The 26,290-nt window shown below is 48.4% G+C and overlaps 1 protein-coding gene across 2 annotated transcripts; it reads right to left on the bottom strand.

The window, feature by feature from the left end:
• Positions 1-803: 803 nt before the first annotated feature.
• Positions 804-20,011, bottom strand: LOC135054828 (gastrula zinc finger protein XlCGF48.2-like). 2 transcript variants are annotated; one of them, XM_063958208.1, is made up of 10 exons: positions 19,883-20,011; positions 18,742-18,902; positions 17,996-18,121; positions 17,459-17,531; positions 15,389-15,490; positions 15,148-15,245; positions 7,161-7,254; positions 6,412-6,503; positions 3,490-3,604; positions 804-2,350 (listed from the first exon to the last, which is right to left on the bottom strand). In XM_063958208.1, the coding sequence occupies exons 2-10, from the start codon at positions 18,856-18,858 to the stop codon at positions 1,395-1,397; spliced, it is 1,773 nt and encodes a 590-aa protein (XP_063814278.1). In that variant the 5' UTR covers positions 18,859-18,902; positions 19,883-20,011; the 3' UTR covers positions 804-1,394. The 2 variants fall into 2 exon arrangements, with proteins under 2 accessions (XP_063814278.1, XP_063814279.1); XM_063958209.1 differs by lacking the exon at positions 19,883-20,011 and adding an exon at positions 19,717-19,859.
• Positions 20,012-26,290: the final 6,279 nt, after the last annotated feature.

Genomic DNA, 26,290 nt, shown 5'->3' with positions numbered 1-26,290 from the left:
ACCTAACAAATACTTTCTTTACTAGAAGCTCAGGAGAGCCCCTAGAGTGCAACCAGCTCTGGCCGGGCACAGATTCTAACTGAGGTCTGGAGGAGGGGCATAGAGGGAGGAGCCAGTGCACACCAGATAAAGTACCTAATCTTTCTTTAAAGAGTGCCCAGTCTCCTGCGGAGCCCGTCTATTCCCCATGGTCCTTACGGAGTACCCAGCATCCACTAGGACGTCAGAGAAATAGGATTTTAATTACCTACCGGTAAATCCTTTTCTCGTAGTCCGTAGAGGATGCTGGGCGCCCGCCCGGTGCTTTGTTTTTCTGCACTGTTACCTGGTTAGGTATTGTTGTTGGTTCAGCCGTTGCTGTTCCTGTTAAAGTTCCTCTTGTTTGTGTGAGCTGGTTTGAATCTCACCACTGTTCAGTTAAATCCTTCTCTCGAAGTATGTCCGTCTCCTCGGGCATAGATTCTAGACTGAGTCTGGCAGGAGGGGCACAGAGGGAGGAGCCAGCCCACATTATTAATTTCTTAAAGTGCCCATGGCTCCTGCTGGACCCGTCTATACCCCATGGTACTAATGTGGACCCCGAGAAAAGGATTATAGGGTAAATACTATCTGCTTCTGCATGTAGCCCACAAATACTGGCTGCTATAGTTTTACACTTCCAGGTTTCAGTTTGGACTGCCCCCCCCCCCCAAATCTCTCTCTGCACATGTTACATCTGCCCCACCTGCAGTGCAGCATGGTTTTACCCAGGTGCAAAGCTACTTGTATTTTTCAGTTTTGCTTCCAAATCAGGCCTAAAAAAATACAAAAAAGTAATTTATTAAGATACAAAATAAACAAACAATGTGTACAGGAAACTGCATGGAGCACCGCACTAAGAAGAAGCGGATAATGGTCATGCAAACATTGGCTCCTTCCGATTGAGTGAGCTGGGCGAATCAGAATTAGGAAAGAAATTTAAAAGTTTAAACCAATCCAGGGTGTTGTCCAGAAGTGATGGCAGGTAAGACTTTGGGTGTGCTTTATTTTTTTGCTTTAGCCTTCATGCTGGTTTAGATCTCATTCTGCAAAGCGTTTGCTCACATCCACTTCCCAAAAGCAGAAACTGGGAATACACCTATATACAGTATGCACCGGGCATTCATATAGGCAGTGCGTAACTGAAATCTGTGATACCTATACATACTTACAAGTTAGCAGACGGCCCTTTCAGTCTCTTCTAATAAGCTAGGTGAGCAGTGGTGAGAGAACAGCTCACAATAATTAGCAGACGGCATTCCCAGGCTCAGGAGAGGCCTCAATAGCCCCAGAGGTACAGTCATAGGACATATACCCTCTGTACACAAACACAATGACTTGTACCTTCCCTCTAAGCAATACAACCTAACTCCTATTCAAAATGGGTCATTAGTGATCCTGTGTGTCGGTGACTGCGGGTGAACCTTTTGGTGCACCACCAGGTCATTATAATGAGTGAAGCATTTGCCACAGACAGAACATATAAAAGATTTCTCCCCTGTGTGCGTCTTCTGGTGGGCTTCCAGGTCCGTCCTCTGGGCAAAGCGTTTCCCGCAGTCGGGGCACACAAACGGCTTTTCTCCGATGTGCACCCTCTTGTGCGACACGAGGCAGGAGCTCTGGGTGAAACACTTGCCACACTCGGGACAGGAGAAGGGTTTCTCCCCAGTGTGAATCCGCTCATGGGTGACCAGATCAGATTTACGCGTGAAACATCTCCCACACACAGAGCAGGCGAAAGGCTTCTCCCCTTTATGGATCCGCTGATGGGCGACAAGGATGGTGTTGCTGATAAAACATTTGCCGCAGTCGCCACAGGCGAATGGCTTCTCCCCGGTGTGGACCCTCTGGTGTATCACCAAGTGCGAGTTGCACACAAAACGCTTCTCACACATGGAACAGGCGAAGGGTTTATCCCCAGTGTGAATCCGCTGATGCAGGGCAAGATTGGAACTCTGGGTAAAACATTTCCCGCACTCGGAGCATGCAAACGGCTTCTCCCCTGTGTGAAGTCGTTGATGTCGGACAAGATGGGAATTACAGGAGAATCCTTTCCCGCACTCAGAGCATGCAAACGGCTTATCCGCGGAGTGGTTTTTCTGATGGGACAATAAGCGGGATTTGCTGGTAAAACATTTCCTGCACTGGGGACATACAAAAGGCTTGTCCTGCACATGGGCAGTTTTCCCAGCACAGTGTTCTGCGTCTTTAGTGGAAGAGTCTGTATTCTTGAGCAAAAAAAACTCGTCTGGAGCAACCACAACTTTAATCTGGTCTAGTTTGGAAGCCACTTGAAGATGTTGGTTAGTCTTTGGTTCTTGCGCTTCATTAGCTGAAAAATAAACAGAAGAAAAGGATTTTTAGGCAGGAATTCAATTGCCGGCGAATCCTTTCCCTGGCAGCGGAAACCTGCACAAAATTTCACGTTCCCCGGCTGGGGAAGGGTGCGAAATGGGATTCCTTCACCAGGAATTGAATTCCCCCATATGGCCATCTATCACAAATTGAAACATAATCATCAGCAGCATGGTTGGTGTATTGGTTAGCATTGCGGCCTCACAGCATGGAGGTCATGGATTTGATTCCCATCACAGCCCCAACTGTGTGGAATTTGTATAGTCTCCCTGTGCTTGAGTGGGTTTCCCCTGGGTACTCAAATTTCCCCCAGAAATTCAAATATATGCTGGTAATTGACAAAAATTAACCCTAGTGTGCATGTGTGTGCGTGTACATGTGGCAGGGAATACAGATTGTAAGCTCCACTGGGGCAGGGACTGATGTGAATGGCCAAATATTCTCTGGATGATAATGCTTTCAAAATACAACATTGCTGGTAATTGGCATAATGCCAAGACATACGCTGTGGTGGTATACAGCTGTGATATCGGCAAATTTTAGGTCGATAAGGCCTATGTCAGAGCACAGATGCCGACACCAGTAAGCCAACAAAATAAAATCGCTGCTAAAATGTATAGTGTTCCTAGTAAAACATTATGCTTTAGCGACACCATTAGAATGCTTTAAGTAGCATTTTAACTTTGTTGGCATACGGCTATCGGCAACGACGCTCCAACATAGGCAGTGTCGACGTACTGATTATGAAGCTGCCGTATGTATATTGGTCAGTTGGGCCCATGTCAGAGCATGTGTGAGAAGGAAGTCGCCCCAATGCCTGCCAGTAATCACAATGACATTATTATGACATTATTGTACATATTGGCGGACGCGGCCAGTAGACGGCTGCAGGTGACCTGTGTGTGTCAGGTCATGTTCCAGACTCTCAACCATGCCCCAGTGACATCTACCAGAACAGCGAATGTCTAGATGACAAATCACCTCAGAAAAGTTTTCAATGCCTTTCATTTCCGGGCTGGATGGTGATGGCGCCACCTACATAGATTTCAGACTGTGCGTTGGGTCAGATAGAGCGAGATTATTGCGCTCCAACTATTTTCCATGTTTATTACTCACCGGAGTCTATGTCTGTGGAAACTTCTTCCTCCTTGATTCTCACCAGAAACGGCTCCTCTTCTTCGGAGTCATCTTTTGCAGTGAATTCAAGCTTCACGGTGTTTATGTCCTCTCCCTGATTAACAAACAGAAATTACTGATGCACGACAGAACCTTGTTGAGTCAAACATAAAATATACCTGGGATAAAGAACAATATTGAAAGTACGCACTATTTCTAAACATGCATGAGTAGAATACTTAGTACTCCCCTTCCCCTTCATAATCCAACTCAAGCTTCTCACATTCACTTACAAAGCCCCCACCCACTCCTCTACCATTTACATCTCTGACCTTCTCTCCCTTTACACTCCTGCTCGTCCTCTTCGCTCTGCTAATGCACGCCGCCTCTCCTGCCTACCGATTACCTCCTCCCTCCAACATTTTGCACGTGCTGCTCCCTTTCTCTGGTATTCCCTACCTCTCCCCCTCAGACTCTCCACAAAACTTCTCAAAGACTAAGCACCTGATTCATGGACAGATGCAGGAGCAATGTCCTCACAATTTTCCATTGTTCAGAAAACTGCGCCAAAGCATGTGCAGTTCTGGTCCTGTGCCCTCGCTTGGTATTGCTCTGCACACGCCCAGAGAAGTGGGCGTGTCCAGATGCACCTATGCAGATTGGATGGATTCAGGACAGAGGAGAGGAGGGAAGAGAAGCAGTGACTGGGACAGCTGCAAGCAGCAGACTATGGTGACGACATCTGACAGCACTACAGAACCGCCTGTGATTGGCTGTTTGATAACGGACCGCTGACAGTGATGCTTTATTCCTTGCTCGGACATGTGTTATATCTTGGGTGCACGTTTAAGCAATCCCTTTTTCTTCTTGTACGTGACTAGGGATTTGCTTCTGATGTATCATAGAAGTACAGAATGTCTTATTAATGCCCAATAGCAAACGTGCATTTTACAAACAAAACAGATGACTGACTATAACCGTGCATGGACATGAACGTGTATGTGACATATCCTTGGTGTAGACCGGGCACACCGGCTTCTGGTGCAACGCTGGATATACGGGATGTAGTTATGTGACTGGCGGTCACAACACCTCCCCCTACATCCCACCCCCTGAGAATCCCAACAGTCAGCATGCCGACTAACAGAGACTATTCCCACTGGTGGGTGTCCACGACACCCATAGAGTGGGAGTAGAACCGCATACCCAACCCGGATATACATCATTAGTGAACAAATATTACATTTTGGGGTTGCAATAGCAGCCAATTCTGCTCCATCCCCTTTACTTGCAAATGTCGTGCAGCTGAACGCAAGCAACTGCTCTCTGTTATCAGCTATAGGGCCCCATTCAGTAAGGACTGCAAATTCTGCTAATCCGTAGAATTTGCAATCCTTTTGTTAGCATGCTGACCGCTGCCTCTTTCCCCTTCAACAAGCAGAAATTGCGATCGCATCGCAATTTCTGCTTGATAGGAGAAATTAAGGATGACTCCTGCCGGAGCAGGAGGCCCACCGCCATGTTTCCTTTAGCGGCGGCTGCGTGTGATGCCACGCAGCGATCACACCCCACGACCGCCTGTGCCTGATTGACAGACCGAGGCTATCGCATTTTCTGCAGCCCCCACCAGCAGAAAATGCGGGCGCAGGCACAGGACAGGTCCGCTATATGTGGCTTATAAAGACTGGTTGCAGATTCCTACCATTGAGTCACTGATAAGATGAAGGCTTTGCTTGTATTTATTTTTAAATAATCCAATTTCTATTATTGGTTTCGTGTTCTTGTTAGGGTTCTGGGTGGCGGTCACGTTTTGGACGGTCTGTAGCTTGTTTCATTAAAAGGGGTAAGGGTTGCTACATAGGTGGCCAGTTTATAAAGCAGGTCATTAAGTAAGCTTTCCCTACAAACTACTGCTCAAGAAGCCTTCTCTTATGCAGGACCCCCATGTACCTGCTTGGTAGGCAGATTTGGGTATCACTTTAGATGAAAAGGGATGATCTGAGGTTTGGGATGATGTTATCTCTAGTTCAATCTGCGTTAGGGTCAAAGAGAACACGTATAAGTTACTATATAGATGGCATTATGTACCCTCCCACCTCTGCAAATTGTTTCCAGGTACAATGGACAGATGTTGGAGGGGCTGCGCGGCTGAAGGCACCGTTTTCCACATATGGTGGAACTGTCCGAAAATACTAAGTCTTTGGCAAGAGGTCACTGCTCTACTATTGTGTATACACTCACTACTCCTATTCCAAATGACCCTCAATATCTTCTCCTCCCCAGGGAATCCCTGTCTCGACATCAAAGTACGTTAATGAATCGTATTGTTTCCGCCCCACCCTGTCAGACAGAAGCTGATTGGAAGCTCCCTGCTCCTCCATCCCTGCAGTCTATCGTAACCCGCATCTGGTACATATACCGGATGGAATATATGACAGCTATTATTAATGACTCCTCCAAATCTTTCAACAAAATACGGAGTTACTGGTTAGCCTCCCAAAATGTTCCGTCCCTGTTTGTTGCTTCATAATGGCCCACTATTATGGTTTTTTTGGCTTTCTCCCATACCAACCTGAGGCTGCACCCCATTGGTTCTTTTCTGTTCTCTTCTTTCCTTCTCTTTCTATTTCCATTTTGCCCATTCTCTGGTATGCTACAGTGGCCTCTATGTGGGAGTCGCCCTCCCTCACGCTTATTTATAAAATGGAATCGCTAATACCGTTATATTTTGATGGATCTGAGACTTATTATGTATTTATTCTCTGTAATTGCAATGTTTACTTGTTTTGGTCGCTGTAACTCACCGTGATCTATTTGATAAAATAATATATTTCAAATAAAAATTTAAAAAAGAGAGTAAGCTCCCCGTTTGCCTGTTGTACTAGCAGCTCCCCGATGTTCTAATACAAATTTGTGTCCTACCGAGCTATCCATGTCCCATTTAGGAAGTTTCTCATCTTCCGACATGACATTTGCTCCAGCAGACTTCCAGATGGTGGAATCTGATTCACTATCTGAAAAATACAAAAGAAATGGAATAATTATATTGGAATTAAACAATTCTTGCACATGACAGAGACCCAGCGGTGAGCTCCGCTTTCTAGTCTCCCTGTTTTCTGTATGAGAATCCAGAACGTTGGTGCACCAAAACAGTGGCTGGAATATCTGTGTGAAAATCCTGGACGCTGGTGCACCGAAACAGTGGCTGGAATATCTGTGTGAGAATCCAGGACGTTGGTGCACCGCAACAGTGGCTAGAATATCAATGTAAATTCCTCACCGTCTGACAGTGAAAATACGGACACTGGGTACATTACTGTAGAAATGACCATAGCTTGGGTTCCACATACATATTCAATTCCTAATCACTACATTAATTTTTCCTCATTCATTTGTACTGACAAAAGACTGTGTTAGACCTTGGTCCTCAAAGCCCACTAACACTTCAGGTTTTAAGGATAGCCCTACGTTAGCACAGGCGACCTAATTAGTACCTCCGTTATTATGACTTTACCATCTGTGCTAACATATGGCTATCCTTAAAACCTGGGCTGTTAGTGTTCTTTGAGAACTGAGGTTGGGAAACACTGGTGTAGAGCAAGAGATTAGTTTAGCAACAGGACAAGGAACACGTGTGACTCTTTTTACTGTATGTAGTGTTTATTACTCACCTGTGCTGGTACAAGTAGGAATATCCTCCTCCTTAATCTTCACTACAAACAGTTCCTTGGCTTGCTTGGTCTCTGGCCCGCAATAGTCTATCTCCTATGTGACATATACAACGCAATTAATAGCGAAGACCAATGAATAAGGCCAGGAGTACTTTAGGGCTGCCCGGCTCAGTAAACACAGCAATGAAAAGTGATGGTTGTTTAAACTGAGAGCATAATGCAGGACACAGATTTATTTTCTATGCTGCAGCACCCATTCTGTCGGCATACATATGATATCCCGGCAGATGAGACGCCGGCTTTCTCTATACCGGAATCCCGGCGGCGAGGCAGCTAGTCTCCTCGCGGGAACGCTACGCATCGGGCCCAGGTTCTATCTAATACCCAGCGAGGGTCAGGATTTCCAGCTGTCTGTATTTCACCGGCTGTCGGGATCCCGGGGTCGCTCTCTTGAACGCCGGGATCCTGACACATCCCATTCTATCCAAATGAACATCTCTGAGGTCTCACAACAAAATGATGTAGACTCTTGCGGAGACAGGACCATATTACAAACTACCTTGTGTTGCCAACCTCTATTTCTCTAACGTCCTAGAGGATGCTGGGGACTCCATAAGGACCATGGGGAATAGACGGGCTCCGCAGGAGATAGGGCACTTTAAGAAAGCTTTGGATTCTGGGTGTGCACTGGCTCCTCCCTCTATGCCCCTCCTCCAGACCTCAGTTTTACACTGTGCCCAGAGGGAAATGGGTGCACTGCAGGGAGCTCCCCTAAGTTCTCTGCCTAGAAAGCATTTTTGTTTGGATTTTTTCTGTATTTTTACAGGGAGCACTGCTGGCAACAGGCTCCCTGCATCGAGGGACTGAGGAGAGAGGGGCAGACCTTCTTAAATGATAGGCTCTGCTTCCTCGGCTACTGGACACCATTAGCTCCAGAGGGGGTGAACACAGGTTCATCCTGGGCGTTCACTCCCAGAGCCGCGCGGCCGTTCTCCTCACAGAGCCAGAAGAAACGAAGTCAGAAGACGTCTCAGGCGGCAGAAGCCTTCAGAGCTTCACTGAGGTAACGCACAGCACCGCAGCTGTGCGTCATTGCTCCACGCACCTCACACACTCCGATCACTGTAAGGGTGCAGGGCGCAGGGGGGGCGCCCTGGGCAGCAATATAAACACCTCTCTTATGGCAAAAGACTATATACATGTACAGGTGGGCACTGTACATGTATATAAAAGAGCCCCCGCCATATTTTAGTAAGTTTGAGCGGGACAGAAGGCCGCCGCCGAGGGGGCGGGGCTTCTCCCTCAGCACTCACCAGCGCCATTTTCTCTCCACAGCACCGCTGAGAGGAAGCTCCCCGGACTCTCCCCTGCTTGACACACGGTGAAAGAGGGTTTTAAAGTAGAGGGGGGGGCACATATTTGGCGATTATACATTACAGCAGCGCTACTGGGTAAACATTCTGTGTTTTTTCCTGGGTCATATAGCGCTGGGGTGTGTGCTGGCATACTCTCTCTCTGTCTCTCCAAAGGGCCTAAGGGGGAACCTGTCTTCAGATAAGAGATTCCCTGTGTGTGTGGAGTGTGTCGGTACGTGTGTGTCGACAGGTCTGCGGTAAAAGGCTCTCCTAAGGAAGAGATGGAGCAAATGTGTGTGTGTGTGTGTGTGTGTGGTGTCTCCGTCGACACCTGATTGGATATGTGAAATTAAGTGCGAAGATGAATTTATTACAAAAGATTAGAGAACAGACAGGGAATCTACCCATGTCTGTCCCTATGTCACGAGACCTTCATAGTCTCACAACGCTCACTATCCAAAATAATAGACACTGATATCGACACGGAGTCTGACTCCAGTGTCGACTACGATAATGCAAAGTACAGCCAAGACTGGCAGAAAAGTATTCAATATATGATTATTGTAATAAAAGATGATTTGCATATCACTGATGACTCATCTGTCCCTGACACAAGGGTACACATGTTTAAGGGGAAGAAAGCTGAGGTAAGTTTCCCTCCTCTCATGAAGAAAAAGAGCGGGAATCTCCAGACAAGAAGCTGCAGCTTCCCAAAAAGAATTCTCAGGGAGTAGCCTTTCCCTAATGGGGCCAGGATACGATGGGAATCTTCCCCTAGGGTGTACAAGGCATTGACACGCTTACCCAACAAGGTAGCGCTGACTTAACAGCTATCCTCAGGGATCCTGCAGATAGCATGCAGTAAAAGTACTTTGAAGTCCATGTACACACATTCTGGTACACTACACAGACCGGCGATTGTGTCGGCATGGGTTTATAGCGCTGTAGCAGCGTAGAGAGATAACTTATCAGTGGAGATTGAAACCCTAGATAAGGAGGCCATGTTATTGTCCCTAGTATGTATATATATCTCCTATATATTAGCCCAAGTCTGTGACTCTGTGCCTGCCCGTAACGCTGGGCGGAGTCACAGATATGGGCTGATCTACTCTATGCAGCGCTGCCACATACCATGCAGCTTGGTGTAGAGGCTTCCAATCGTCCCTCCGGTCCCGCGCCGAAGATGTGAGGGCGGGAGGAGACTCTCTGACACCGAGCGCCTCTCACTCCCGCTCCCCGCCTGAGCCCCGGCGCCTCTCCCCTGCCGTCTGCCCCAGTGAGGAGAGAGGAAACCCTGCATAGCGCTCCTATTGTCGGCACAGCCCTCCGTCCGATCTTCCAGGTACAGCAAGTCCCCGGCTGCCTCGGGGGGAGGGAGAGATGTGCCTGCCGAGGGGGAAGGTGTGCCTAGCGGGGGGGGACATGTGCGGCACAGCGGCTCACGCGGCAGCGGGGACAGCGCACACTGGTGTGCTCCCCGGCTGCCGAGGGAGATGTGCCTGGCGGGGGTGGGAGAATGTGCCTGGGGGGGGGGGGGACGACATATGAGGCAGAGCGCCCGACTCACCGGGAACAGGGACACCCCACACTGGTGTGCTCCCTGGCTGGCCGCGACACAGTTACCCTGACACTGCGCCCGGGTGGGCTGCGGCCCTGCTGCTACTGATGAACGACCACCCCAAGCGCCTCCTGACCCCCTACCCCACCTGCGGCACCCCCGCACCCGCTCATCCACCACCTGCAGCCCCTTCCACCATCCACTGCCCCACCACCCCTCCCCCACATGCCGCGCCTCCAGACCCCCTACACCACCCACGGCCCCCACTCCCCTGCCCCTCCCTCAACCACAGACCCAACCACGGCCCCCATACCCCCCCCATACCCCCCCCCCCCCCGCCCCCTCCACCCACAGCCTCTACAGACACCCTCCCCCATCTTCCGTCAACCCCCGCAGCCGCCCATCCCCCACCCACAGCGCCTCCTCACCCCATACCGCACCTGCAGCACCCCTGCACCCGCCCATCCACCTCCCCTCCACCCACAGCCTCTACAGACACCCTCCCCCATCCGCCGTCAACCCCCGCAACTGCCCCTCCCTTACCCGCAGCACATCCTGACCCCTTACCCCACCCGCTGCCCCACTGCACCCGCCCCTCAACCACCCGCACCACCTCCGGAACCCCTCCCCCATCTGCCGCACCCCCGCACCTGCCCCTCCCCCACGCACATCTCTTCCGAACCCCCTACCCCACCAGCAGCGCACCTGCCCCTTCCCCACCTGCAGCGCCTCCGGCACCCCCTCACCCAGCCCCCAGATCCCCGTACCTCCTGACCCCCTACCCCACCCGCACGGCCCCACTGCATCCGCTCCTCCACTACCCGCTGCTCCTCCCGACCCCATCTGCCACCCCCCCCCCCCCCACCTGCCCATCCCCCACGTGCATCGCTTCCGGACCCCCTACCCCACCAGCAGCGCACTCGCCCCTTCCCCACCTGTAGCCCCTCTGGAACCCCCTCACCCAGCCCCCAGATCCCCGTACCTGCCGCTCCCCTACCCGCGGCACCCCCCACCCTCCCCCACCCATACCGCCTCTGGATCCCACTCCCCCGCACATCCCCACCCGCAGCGCCTAACGACCCCATCCGCTTTCCCCCCCACACCCGCTGCATTCTGTACAGTGTGCCCTGCAGGCGCTGTTCACACCGTCGCAAGGGCCTACGCCCCTTCACCATCCAACGCCCTTTAATTGTGCAATATTGAACCGCTCACAAAACTAGGAATGCAGGTAATACTTCATATAATACATATATTGAACGGCGTACAGGGGTAAAGGGAGCGTAGCCCCTTACGACGGTGTGAAGAGCGCCCGTAGGGTGCGATGAAGCACCTAGTGTATAATATATATATATATATTTTCTATATAATTTATATGTAAAAGATGTTGTTATATATGCCCAAAGAGACATTAGTCTACTGGGTTCTAGAGTCAAAGCTATGTCGATTTCTGCTAGACGTGTCCTGTGGAACATGCAATGGACAGGTGGCATATGCAATGGACTAAAAGAGGCATATGGAGGGTTTACCTTACAAGGCTGAGGAATTGTGTGGAGAAGGGCTCTCGGACCTGGTCTCCACAGCTATAGCTGGTAATTCTGATCTTTTACCTTATATTCCCTCACAGACTAAGAAAGCACGACATTATCAAATGCAGTCCTTTCGGTCGCAGAATAACAAGAAAGTATGAGGAGCGTCCTTTCTTATCAGAGGTAAGGGCACGGGGCACAGCTAGTTCCCAGAAACAGAAGTCCTCCCCGGCCTCTACTACATCCACCGCATGACGCGGGAGCTCCGCTAAGGGAGTCCGACCCAGGGGGAGCACGTCTTCGACTCTTCAGCCACATCTGAGTTCACTCACAGGTGGATCCCGGGGCAATAAAAATTGTTCTCAGGTTTACAAAGGAATTCGAAAGGTGCCTCCTCGCCGGTTTTCCTCATCTGACCTACCGGCTTCTCCCCCAGAAGGGGAGATTATATTGAATACAATTCACACATTGTGTCTCCAACAGGTGGTGCTCAAGGTTCCCCTCCTGCAATGAGGAAGGGGATATTACTCAACCTTGGTTGTAGTCCCGAATTCGTACGGTTCGGTCAGACCTATTTAAAATTAAAATCTCTGAACCTATACTGGAAATGGTTCAAATTTAAAGTGGAATCGCTCAGAGCGATCATGGCCAGCCTGGAAAGGGGGGATTTGATGGTGTATCTAGACATAAAGGCTGCATACCTTCATGTTCCCATTTATCCACCCCATCAGGCGTACCTGAGAATTGCGGTACAGTATTGTCATTACCAATTTCAGGGTAACTGGCGGAAATGATGGTGCTCCTACGCAACCAAGGCTGGATTCTCGATATCCCGAAGTCACAGTTGGTTCCTATGACTAGTCTGCCCTTCTTGGGTATGATTCTGGATACGGACCAGAAAGGGGTTTACCTTCAGATAGAGAAGGCCCAGGAACTCATGACTCTGGTCAGGAACTTATTGAAACCAAGACAGGTGTCAGGGCATCATTGCACCAGAGTCCGGGTAAAATCATTCCCTTCGGCAGGTTCCATGCGAGGACTTTCAAATGGGACCTACTGGACAAGTGGTCCGGGTCACATCTACAGATTCATCAGTTGATCACCCTCTCCCCCAGGGCCAAGGTATCTCTCCTGTGGTGGCTGCAGGGTGCTCACCTTCTATAGGGCCGCAGGTTCGGCATTCAGGACTGGATCCTGGTGACCACGGACGCAAGCCTCCGAGGTTGGGGAGCAGTCACACAGGGAAAAATAAAATTTCCAAGGTCTTTGGTCAAGTCAAGAGACTTGTCTTCACATCTTGGAACTAAGGGCCATATACAACGCCCTACGTCAGGCGGAGACCCTACTTCGCGACCAACCGGTTCTGATCCAGTCAGACAACGTCACTGAAGTAGCTCATATAAACCGCCAAGGCGGCACAAGGAGCAGAGTGGCGATGGCGGAAGCCACCAGAATTCTTCGCTGGGCGGAGAATCATGTAAGCGCACTGTCAGCAGTGTTCATTCCGGGAGTGGACGACTGGGAAGCAGACTTCCTCAGCGGACACGACCTACGTCCTGGAGAGTGGGGACTTCATCAGGAAGTCTTAGCACAGATTACAATTCGGTGGAGACTGCCACTGATAGACATGATGGCGTCCCGCCTCAACACAAAGCCGCAGAGTTATTGCGCCAGGTCAAGAGACCCTCAGGCAGTAGCTGTGGATGCCCTAGTGAAACCGTGGGTGTTCCAGTCGGTCTATGTGTTTACTCCTCTTCCTCTCATACCCAAGGTGTTGAGGATAATAATAATAAGAAGAAGAGGAGTGAGAACAACTCTCATTGTTCCAGCTTGGCCACGGAGGACCTGGTATCCAGATCTACAGGAAATGCTCACAGAGAATCCGTGGCCTATTCCTCTAAGACAGGACCTACTGCAGCAGGGGCCCTGTCTGTTCCAAGACTTACCGCGGCTGCGTTTGACGGCATGGCGGTTAAACGCAGGATCCTAGCGGAAAAGGGTATTCCGGAGGAGGTCATTCCTACCCCAATTAAGGCTAGGAAGGAAGTGACATCGAAACATTATCACCGAATATGGTGAAAATGTGTTTCCTGGTGTGAGGCCAGGAATGCTCCTACGGAGGAATTCCTTTTGGGCCGTCTGCTTCACTTCCTTCAAACTGGAGTGAATTTGGGCCTGAAATTAGGATCGATAAAGGTTCAAATTTCGGCCTTATTCATTTTCTTCCTAAATGAATTGGCTTCTCTTCCTGAAGTACAAACGTTTGTGAAGGGAGTACTGCACATTCAGCCTCCTTTTGTACCGCCGGTGGCGCCTTGGGACCTTAACGTGGTGTTATGGTTCCTTAAGTCACATTGGTTTGAACCACTTAAGACAGTGGAGTTTAAATATCTCACCTGGAAGGTGGTCATGTTGTTAGCCTTGGCTTCGGCTAGGCGAGTTGCGGAATTGGCGGCTTTATCACCTAAAAGCCCCTATCTGATTTTCCATATGGATAGAGCGAAATTGCGGACCCGTCCTCAATTCCTGCCTTTCATAGGAACCAACCTATTGTCGTGCCTGTGGCTACGCGTGACTTGGAGGATTCCGAGTCCCTTGATGTGGTCAGGGCTTTGAAAATTTACGTGGCCAGAACGGCTAGGATCTGACAAACAGAAGCACTGTTTGTCCTGTATGCAGCCAACAAGGTTGGCGGCCCTGCTTCAAAGCAGACTATTGCTCGCTGGATCTGTAACACGATTCAGCAGGCGCATTCTACGGCAGGATTGCCGTTACCTAAATCGGTTAAGGCCCATTCCACTAGGAAGGTGGGCTCTTCTTGGGCAGCTGCCCGAGGGGTCTCGGCACTAGAGCTGTACCGAGCTGCTACTTGGTCGGGGTCAAATACCTTTGCAAAGTTCTATAAGTTTGATACCCTGGCTGAGGAGGACCTCCTGTTTGCTCAATTCGGTGCTGCAGAGTCATCCGCACTCTCCCGCCCGTTTGGGAGCTTTGGTATAATCCCCATGGTCCTTGCGGAGTCCCCAGCATCTTCTAGGACGTTAGAGAAAATAAGATTTTACTTACCGGTAAATCTATTTCTCGTAGTCCGTAGAGGATGCTGGGCGCCCGTCCCAAGTGCGGACTTCTTCTGCAAGACTTGTATATAGTTATTGCTTACATAAGGGTTATGTTGTAGTTTCATCGGTTTGGCCGAGACTATATTGTGTGTTCATACTGTTAACTGGGTAGTTTATCACAAGTTATAAGGTTTGATTGGTGTGGCTGGTATGAATCTCGCCCTTAGATTTACAAAAATCCTTCCTCGTACTGTCCATCTCCTCTGGGCACAGTTTCCCTAACTGAGGTCTGGAGGAGGGGCATAAAGGGAGGAGCCAGTGCACACCCAGAATCCAAAGCTTTCTTAAAGTGCCCTATCTCCTGCGGAGCCCGTCTATTCCCCATGGTCCTTACGGAGTCTCCAGCATCCTCTACGGACTACGAGAAATAGATTTACCGGTAAGTAAAATCTTATTGTTTTAATGGCTTATAGTTCCGTAGGTTTCTACCTTGTATTCTTGCGTAATATTGAGATCTTCTTCTTTACAATCTTGTGGACACATAGGACTGGAAAACGTTTCTGATTGGTTATAGCTAACAGACCCCCCTGTAGGAACACACAATAAAGTGCACAGAAGTGACTTGCACAGGTATCGGTTACTTCTCCCTAGTGTGCTCACCATCACTCACACTCAGCTCTGAACATTTCTCAACATCAACAGTTACACCCTCTGTGAGGACCTTACGTACCAGCATGGATTACCCCCTCGTTGGGGTCTTCATTACTACCAACGGCCTGCTCCAGAGCTCTCTGCTTTCTCAGTGTCATCTCAAGAATAACATTTTCCTCAGCTGTACAGAGAATGTATTATGTAAGTGATCCAAGAGGTCCTTATCCATAATGATTTGTACTTAGTCTAGGCAGCAGTGTAATGCTTTGCTTGTAGCTGCACAGACTGGAGAACACTCAGTCACTGGCAGACTGTTTTGAACATGGTTTAGGACTACATATAATTTAGTGTAGTGCACCTCCTCAGCAACACTGGGCGACAGCAGTAAGCAGAGCATTCCCACCCAGCCAGAGTGGGTTCTATGCATGCCTTACCCAATCACTGCCAGGTCACACATACGCCCTACACTGTCCAGACTTTGGCTTCCAATTGCACGTAATTAGGGGCATATTTAATAATGAGTAATATTCTCGTGGTCACTCACTGCTAATCTTAAATGGTGCTCCAACCAATCAGCTCCTGTCATTTTTCAAACACATGACAGTTAGGAGCTGAGTGGTTGGAGCACAACTTAAGATTAATTACAAAAATATAAGTTATTAAATATGCCCCTTAGACTGGGTACACACGTGAACAATCAGCAATCGTGCCAATAGCCAGGGCAATTTCCATTCGCCCCGGACCATAGCAGATTGACAATACACATTACCCAATGTAATGAACAACATCTCGTTCCGTCCTTTATTACACTGCACCAGGGAGCATCCAACATCTTCTGGTTGGCCGTACTGCACGGCTCATCAAAAGATGTTGCATGCGACCCGTGGGAGCATACACATTAGGCGATATGCATGATTTGTTGCTCCAGAACGGCAAATCAAGCATTGGTCTGTCTCCAAGAAATCTCTCTCTATTCCTCCTCCCTTCGGCCAACCTCATTTTTCTCCGGAGAAGCTTCTTCTAACTGTATCTTTCTCCACAAAATATTCTCACTCATCAATCTTACAATAGAAACATATCCCTCACCTTTCTCCACAAACCTTCTCATCTTCTTTTATCTCCCTCCTTTACTATTAATCTTCTCTCATCTTCGTCTTTCTTCCTTGACTGGTATTGCTCCCCTTGTTCTATTTAGTCTTTCTCTGACCTCACTCCATTCGTCAGCCTTCATCTTCTTCTACAGAACTTCTTCCACAATTCCTCCTTCCTCATCTTTCACCACAGAACCTTCTGCCTCCGTTCCTCATCCTTCTCCACAACACCTTCTCTCTCAGTTCCTCCTCCCTCATCTTGCACTGAAGAAACCTTCTACTTCAGTTCCTCCTCCCTCATCTATCACCTGAGAACATTCTACCGCAGTTCCTCCTCCCACAATTCCTTCTCCCTCATCTCTCTCCATAAAGAACTTCTCTCTCAGTTCCTCCTCCCTCATCTTTCTCCACAAAATGTTCTCCCTCAGTTCCTCCTCCCTCATATTTTCTGCTAAAAAGCTTCCCCCAAAGTTACTTCTCCATTATCTTTCACCTTAGAACCCTCTTCCTCAGTTCCTCCACTTGCTTCTCCCTCATCTAACATTGTTCTATTAATTTTTCTTAATTATTTTCCACAGAAAGTCTTACCATTCCATCTAAATTATCCTTCATCATCCATTTATACTATATAGTTTTTCCATTGCCTGTATCAACAGAATATCCCTATTCTTTCTCCATTGTTTTATCCCCACATAATCTTCCTCCATCCCTTTTCAGTGTATAACGCCTACCAACCACCCACTATACATTGTATTTTGCATGTCTTCCTACATCATACAGCTCTATAGCCCTCAATCAGGCAGAGGCGATCGCTAGGTAACGACGGCCATCTGGCATGCGCCGGCGCACTGCGGCACCGGCGAATGCGCAGTAACAACCCGATCGCTGCGCTGCGAACAACTGCAGCATACGATCGGTTCGGAATGATCCCCCCCATGTCTCTAATGTTCAGCAACAGCTAAAGAAGATTTACTTAACCAGCAGCTGAATACATTTAATAAACCGTTACATGTCAAACAGTGAATCTCTTGTGTATTTTGCAATAATGGAAAACTTACCCAGTGAGCCAAGGTTGTGGTCATTCTCCATCACAACATTCTTGTGAGAATTCTTAGATCCTTCCAAGTACTCCTAAATAGAGAACAGGGACAGCCTCAGACTTTACAGGAACCTGACACACACAATGGGGTCAATTCAATTCAGCAACTTATGAATAGCGCCGGGAATTAGCTCCCGACGCTATTCAATTCAGCTGCTAGTTACCCGCAATTGTCGGGAATTCTTCTCTCATCCCCGGGGGATGAGAGAAGAAACCCGACAAAAGTGCTGCCTCGCGGCCGGCGCGAGGCTGATTCTGTAGGGAATCAGCCTCGCGCCGGGAGTTAAGTCGGAGAATGCCCGTTCTCCCGACAATTCAACCTGTTTAGTCGGCGAGAACGGGACATCGCCGACTTAACTGGAGCTGAATTGAATAGCGTCGGGAGCTAATTCCCGGCGCTATTCATAATGCCGAATTGAATTGACCCCATTGACACAGTCATCACCCAGATGCCACCCCTGGTGTTACTGTATAATGCCCTATTCCCAGCAGTCACCTCTCCAGTCAGCAGCTGAATGATCTTGTTGGTGACTTCCAGGATCTTCTGCTCATTGTCTCTTGATACACGTGGACAGACTCTGGTCGTAAAACGCTCAACAGACTTCTTTACAACAATATAATCCTACATTTTGGGACAGACTCTGATGAACACCAATAAACAGAACGCAATGCGATATATAAAAATTTTAATTTTGCTTTTTAATTTCTAGCTACTGTGATCAAAACATTGTATAACACATATCCATATGCCCATAATGCATACCAACTTCAAATGTTCAATCATTTCTTCTTTACATTTACTAGATTTTGTGGTAGGACTAAAGGGCCCTACACACTGGGCGATTTCAGCGATTTTGACAACCAACGATATTATTGTTGGCCGATTTTTCATCAACGATTTTTGCATACACACTGGACGATATCAATGACCGATTTGGATGATATTACAGTGCATTACATCTATATCATCCAAATTGGCTTGCATGTATAAGCGATGATCGGCCAACGATGAACGATTATGGGGAGGCGCATTGTTCATCGTTGATGCATCCACACTGAACGATATAAATGTTATCGTTCATTTTTTAACGATATCGTTCATATTTATCATCGATGTCGCCAAGTGTGTAAGGCCGTTTATTGTCTAGTAATCTATAGTGGACAAGATTGCTGTAAGTGGGAAAACAAGTGAAAAACAGGAGCACTTACAACATCATGCCGGCATTTCCCAGACCCCCTCACCTCTCCAGTCAGCAGGTAGATGATCTCCAGGGTGAGATTTAATAACCTCTCCGTCATGTGACCCCGCTCCTTGTCCATCCTCACCCGGAAATGATCAGAGAACCGTCTCTGCTCCATGTGGTATTAACCAGTTGCCACTCTGCAATCTGGGTTTGTATCTCCTGCAAAGTGAATATTAAACGTGGCAGAATAATTTAAACAGGGATAAGTGGCTTTTGGAGTTCACACTAGACAGTGAGCGTTTTCCCATAGGAACTACAGTAACCACGAAGGGGTGACAGTCAGATGTGGCAACAATGAGCGTTATGGCAAACTCAGCACGCCGACATGGTAGTAATGCGACAAAGCATTGCAACCGCGTCGGCTTTGGGACTTTAATCACAACGCTTTACCATAATGTTTAAAGTTCTCAAGCCAACACGGTTACAACATCACAATACTAAACACGTTAACATGCCGTGTTCGACAAAACGCTGTCCCTCTTCTCGATTCAAACATTCTGAATGTTGATAAGACATATCGATTCCCATATATAGCTACGGATGGTTACACGTAATGTTGTCTGTGTAATACCTGCAGCGCTATAATCCCCGTACGTGATAAAAGTGTACATTTTTTTGCATTTTAAATATATCTAAAGCCAGGAGAGTAACGATAGATTGGAAGAGGAATTTTATTTTGTTGTTGGCCAATGCAGAAAAATAATCTACAGGGACAGATCTTTAAAACCAGGGAACTTCCCTGGAAATTGGGGTTAACGGGTAACTGCGATGCCGCAAGTGGTCACAAAGCCATGTGAGAATTGCGCCTGACATCAGAATAATGCAGAGCATGCAGAGAAAGGATAATGGTTATTATTGCAGCAATCATTCTGTACACCAGCTGCTGAGCATTGCATCCTACACACAATATAAGTAGTACTGTGCAGTTCTTCACTAATGCACAATAATAACAATTATTAAGAATTGCACCCACCACATAGTTACTCCCAGAATGAGACAAGTTACCACAAGGCTGATCTATGCTATGCCTGAAAGTTTACAATACTGATATATCTAAGTTAGCAGGAGTACAGGTCTACAGGCTGGCAGCTTCCCCAATACAAAGTCACCTATCTCTCCATCACACGGACCTCACCCACCTAGATCCGCAGCATTGTATCCACTACTACTCTGCAGTGCAGCCCGCCGTGACGTCACATCCAGAGGCCTGGCCGGGTCACGGGACCCGCAATTGTAGTCTTCTCCTGACAAGGGACACAGCGCATGCGCCAAACAAGCCTCTTCCTTTTTCCCGGACCTGAAGTGCGCATGTGTGGGAGCGGCCATGTCCGTTTCCACGGTAACGGGAGGACGCGGGAGTGCTGGGCAGCCATGATTGATGAGGCAAAATATTCTACACCAGTGGTTCTCAAACTCGGTCCTCAGGACCCCCACACAGTGCATGTTTTGCAGGTAACCCAGCAAGTGCACAGGTGTATTCATTATTCACTGACACATTTTAAAAGGTCCACAGGTGGAGCAAATTATTTCACTTGTGATTCTGTGAGGAGACCTGCAAAATATGCACTGTGTGGGGTCCTGAGGACCGAGTTTGAGAACCTGTGTTCTAAACTGTTGATTCTAGGGACTTTTATCTCCGCACTGAAATTTCATTATAAATTGTTATGTAGTTTGTGCCATTTTTTTATATCCCACACATAGTAACTTATTATTATTATTACTGCATTTTCTGTAAACAGCAGATATTTCATTGATGTAACTTAAATTGGCAAAATTATGATAAAAAACAGGAGCAGGACAGGGTAAAAATGAGACATACCGACTTTGCTGCTCACGCCTTTGGGAGGGAAGTGGACATGAGGGTGTCTCAGCCACCCCGCTACAGGCACTGTATAGCACGGGGCAGGGCTACGATGACGCGATACAGCATGAATTGCATCATTGGGTACCCTAGTGCTCTGTAAGTGGCCCGCCGAGGAGGGGAGGGGGGGAGGATGTGTGCACGGGAGACTTCCACCCAATTTTCAGAAGCCTCCCAGACGTTGTTCCAGCCTAGGCAAGTATGGAATGGGATTGTGTGGAAATGTTTGTCTATAGGCCAGGGAAGGGCAATAAGCGGCCCCTCCAGCTGGGGCCGTATTAACCCATGGCCGGACCCAGGGGCGTTTTAAAATAGGAGGAGGCCCGTGTGCAGCCTTCTGCATCAGGGGCCCCCTCCTCTCTGATGAAGCACAAGCAATTAATACTTACCTCCTCGGAGGTTCCCGGCAGTGCAGTCCTTCTCCGCAGTGGCAATAGAGTCTGAGCACAGACTCTATTGCGCATGCGCAAACCTCTGGGAAAATGGTGCGTGGCCATTTTCCTGAAAATTTTCCTAATGTGCATACGCAAAACTCCAGAAAAATGGCCGCCGCGCCACAGTTTCAGAGTTTTCGGCAAGCGCAATATAGTTTGTACCCCCTAGTGTTCAGACTCTATTGCGCTGCCGAGAAGGGATGGCTCCGACAGGGGACTCTAGAGAGGTAAGTATTAAACAAATGTATGCGGGGTGGGCCCCCCTGGACTCAGGGGCCCGTGTGCCTCGCACACACTGCACCCATTATAGATACGCCAATGGCCGGGCCCCTAGGCTTTCAGATATTTCCTCCCAAACATCAATCTTTCACTACAGCTGACGTTTGGGAACCAAAGCTTATGCCATAATTTACACTTTCCGTATTCACATGGACACCGTTACTCAGCTGAAATAAAGGCCCAGATTTATCAAGCCTTGGAGCACGATGATAAAGTACCAGCCAACCAGCTTCTGTCATTTTTCAAACACAGCCTGTAACATGACAGTTATGAGCTGATTGGCTGGTACTTTATCACCGTGATCTCACTCTCCAAGGCTTGATGAACGGGGTCCAAAGTATGCTGACCTCTATTCTCACAGCTCAGTTGTTCTTTCTTTTTTTCTATTGCAGTAGCGCTAATGTGCTACTGTCCGCAGTGTAAAGTACCTGCAATTGTGACCGCCAAGGCGCAGTGCCCCGCGGTATTAACAACCTCCTAGGACGGTGGTCCTGCAGCGGGGAAGCGGCTCTGACGCCTTACAGAGACCAGTAACCGCCCTCCCCCCCCCAACTCCCATGGTGCAGGTATACTATTGCCTAAACAGTATACCGAAAATAATAACAGTTTAAAATAAACTGAAGAAAAACTCTGGAGCTGCAGAGTGTGCATCCTCTCCTGAGGGCACATTATTCTAAACTGGCTGTGGGAGGGGGCATAGAGGGGAGGAGCCAGCACACCCAGTGAATAAATTTAAAGTGCACAGCCTCCTTTGGACCCCATCTATACCCCATCGTACTAAGTCATCCCCAGTATCCCTTATGGACTATGAGAAAAGGATTTACCAGTAGGTAATTAAAATCCTCTTTTTTCCCCATATACTTTGTATAGTCAAATCTCTGGTGTATACAGGGGGTTATTCAGAGTTGTTAGCAAACCAAAAAAGTAATCAATTGGGCAAAACCATGCTGCACTGCAGGAGGGGCAGATATAACATGTGCAGAGAGAGTTAGATTTGGGTGGGATGTGTTCAAACTGAAATCTAAATTGCAGTGTAAAAATAAAGCAGCCAGTATTTACCCTGCACAGAAACAAAATAACCCACCCAAATCTAACTCTCTCTGCACATGTTATATCTGCCCCACCTGCAGTGCAACATGGTTTATTGTGCTTTTTTGGTTTGCTAACAAACCTGAATAACCCCCTATATCCGCTTTCTCTTATTGCTCTGTACTTCTTCGCTTGATGAACTCACTAGCTCCTTTTACATCCATTGCCACCTCTATGCCACTCACACCCAACTGTATCACTCTTCCTCTTATCTCTCCCCTTCGGTCCTCTCCGATGTCACTACCCATCGACTGTCTCTACCTGAATGTCACAACGCTTAATGAAGATCAATATTCCAAAACCAGAGCTATTTGGGTATATTTACTGGGTGTAGTATGAGTGGCCGGCGCCCATCATACCGGCACCGGGATCCCGACCGGCGGCATGCCGGCAGCGGAGCGAGCGCAAATGAGCCCCTTGCGGGCTCGCCACGCTGCGGGCACAGTGGCGTGCTACGCTATTTATTCTCCAGGGGGGTCGTGGACCCCCAAGAGGAAGAATAGGTGTCGGGATTCCGGCGCCGGGATCCCAACATCCGGTATACTGAATACCACCCTACTTACGAAAGTGCGGGTTTACAGAAGTGGAGATGTTACCCATAGCGACCAATCAGATTCTACTTATCATTTATGTAGCACCTTCTAGCAGATAATAGCTAGAATCTGTTTGGTTGCTATGGGCAACATCTCCACTTCTGCAAACCTGCACTTTAGTAATTATACCCAATTGTCTTACCCCCAGCCAAGGTCCCCTCTGCTCAGCTCCTCTCTTAATAACATCTCTCTTTCCTCTGTTCCCAAAGTCCGAGTGCCATCCTTTACACTGGGGGTCATTCCGAGTTGTTCGCTCGCAAGCTGCTTTTAGCAGCTTTGCACACGCTAAGCCGCCGCCTACTGGGAGTGAATCTTAGCTTATCAAAATTGCGAACGAAGGATTCGCAATATTGCGAAAAGACTTCTCTGTGCAGTTTCTGAGTAGCTCGAGACTTACTCTGCCAGTGCGATCAGTTCAGTGCTTGTCTTTCCTGGTTTGACGTCACAAACACACCCAGCGTTTGCCCAGACACTCCTCCGTTTCTCCAGCCACTCCCGCGTTTTTCCCAGAAACGGTAGCGTTTTTTCACACACTCCCATAAAACGGCCAGTTTCCGCCCAGAAACACCCACTTCCTGTCAATCACATTACGATCACCAGAACGAAGAAAAAAACTCGTAATGCCGTGAGTAAAATACCTACCTGCATAGCAAATTTACTTGGCGCAGTCGCACTGCGGACATTGCGCATGCGCATTAGCGACTAATCGCTCCGTTGCGAGAAAAAAATAACGAGCGAACAACTCGGAATGACCCCCACTGTTCCTTCTTTCTCCTCACACATCCATAATATTCCAACATCTGTCCCTCTCTCGCCATGGAAGTTACTACTGGCGAAATCCCAGCGAGTTTGACCAATGTTTTAACCACTTAACTAACAATTTTTCCTCCCAACAAAACGCTCTGAAATTGTCATTTTTTTATGATTTTAGCTAAAAAAAAAAAAAAAAAAAATGTAAATAATTTGTTTTTCTCAATCATCAGTCGGGTGTCACGATCCGGGTATCTGGACGCCATTTCTTACCCATCAGATGCCTCCTAAGGCTGGCTCAGCGCTCCAGGACCGGATCCCATCTGTTATCCTAATGTTCACATTCCTGCATCCTCTCCTGTCTCTCTGAGACGCTGTCACAGTAACGCCTTATTACATCTGGCATGGCGTCTCCCGCGGCCTCCGCCGCCATTACTGTTTTCATTACCACATGGATTACAAACCAAACTTCCCTCCAAGTGTCTGCATGGGCGCAGCCATCTTGGATTCTGTCAGCTGATCATTTCCTCCAATCTGTTGTCAGTATTGTTAATCTGCATAATTGCCTAGCCAAGCCCTTCCTTGCTGCAGGTATAAATACACTGTGCCTGAGCAAGGAAGGCGTCAGTGCTTTGGTTGTCAAACCTAGTTCCTGTTTGTCTCTCTCCTGTGATTGTCTTCCAGGTTCCAGCTCCTGTCTCAAGACTTCCACCATAGAGACCCGCACCAGCATTCCACCTGCGGTGTAGCCTGACTCTCCAATCCATTGTGGATTCATCTGTTTCCAGCTACAACATTACCTGCTTCCAGCTCAGCTTCCAGCAGAGTACAGCTTCTCTTAAAGGGCCGGTGTCCTTTCTACACTTTACCACTCTCCACCGGTATTATTATTTCTCCGCTCTCAAGTTCTACATTTCAGTTCATATTTCATCGCTCCCAAGTTCATTTATTATTTAACTGGTTCCAGCCAGTATCCACTCCGTGCTAACAACAGTCTGGTTCCAGCCAGTATCCACAGCAGCCGTTTTATCTTCAGCAACCCAGCTTTTCCTGGAACACCAGCTGGTACAATCCTGGGTTATCTCCATTGCTACAGTCGGGCCTGGTAAGGACTTTCCATCTAGAAGATTATAAGAACTATCTCACACTACCAGTGCCCTGTGGCTCCTGCCATCCTGTAGTACCCAGGAACTGTATTTATTCTTTGCTGACTTTTACGTTTTCTTTTACTGCTGCTGTGTTGCGGAGTTGTCATAATAAACATCATTGACTTTTATCCAAGTTGTCGTGGTCACGCCTTCGGGCAGTTATTATTCATGTTACTTACATGTCCACGGGTCTGATACAACCTCCCAGGTTCCGGTACATCTCAGCCCCTACAACTGAGGCTGCCTCCCGTCAGCTCAGGCCCTCAGTTGTGACATCGGGAAGATTGGGAACATTGTTAACTTTACAATGTTACATTTTACCCCCAAGACGGCTGCCAGGTACGCGGGGGGGGGGGGGGGGGGGGAGGGGTCCGGGGGGGGCTTCTTTTACACTTTCCCAGTGGCTGCCATCAGGGACGTCTTTTCGTATGGGCTCAATGGGCTCTTGCCCAAGAGCCCCAGTAGTATAAGAGCCCTAGGCTGATAGCTGAGGGTCCCCTCTTTCCAGGGGTACCACATTTTTGAAGATCGGCCCTGGGGAACCGAAGATATCCGACTTGAAAGCAGTGGTCCCCATCCAAGCCTGTTAATTGCTCTCCCCATCCAAGCCTGTTAATTGGTGTTCCCAGCCAGATATCTCAGGTTCTGTCTGACTTAGAGTATACTCCAAAAGCTGGGACTCTCCCCTTTTGCTGAACACTGGCAGATTATCTCTACTATGCCCAGAACCAGAGATATCAGCCTTCAAGCAGCCGGTCCCTGCTCCAGCTCCACACGCCTAATATGCAGTTTTAGATTTTCGTTGGTGGATTGCTCTGGCTCCTGAACTCTGATCCCCAAGTCCCCAGTACCTACTGAAAGGTGTCCTCAGTACCTACTGAAAGGTGGGGTTCTCTAGTTTTTTATCCCATTCAAAGCTAAGAAATATATTTTCAGAAACTTGAGATATCTGCAGTCAAGCAAGCTGCTCTCTCACCGAAAAATTATAAATATTTAAGCCCACTCCACTATCCACCCCTCCCCTGAATAATAAACACCCCCTACCACCCTGGAAGTCATGTACCAGGGCTTCTTCATTCAGCCCAATGCCCCTTTCTACAGTTTAGCCCCATATGTGCAGTAAAGGAGTAATTAGCAGAAATTACTGCTCCAGGTCCTACATGCTGAGCGGAAGATGGAACACCCCCTTCCTCCCGTTGGACATCAAAGCTGCGCTGATAGCACCCCCCACCTCTACCGCAGGAGGGTGGGTAGGGGGCCCAGTGCGTTGCTGTGCCCAGGGGCCCACATTGCTGTGAAGACGGCCCTGGCTGCCATTGTCTGTAGTCGCTGGGTGAGGGGTCCAGTGATCGGCAGCATGGCAACACTGAGGGGAGGGTGTGATGCGACCATG

This window comes from Pseudophryne corroboree, chromosome 3 (assembly GCF_028390025.1).
Source record: "Pseudophryne corroboree isolate aPseCor3 chromosome 3, aPseCor3.hap2, whole genome shotgun sequence".
Lineage (NCBI taxonomy): Eukaryota > Metazoa > Chordata > Amphibia > Anura > Myobatrachidae > Pseudophryne > Pseudophryne corroboree.
Note: the sequence above shows the minus strand (reverse complement) of the source record. Positions and strands in the feature narration are given on the sequence as shown.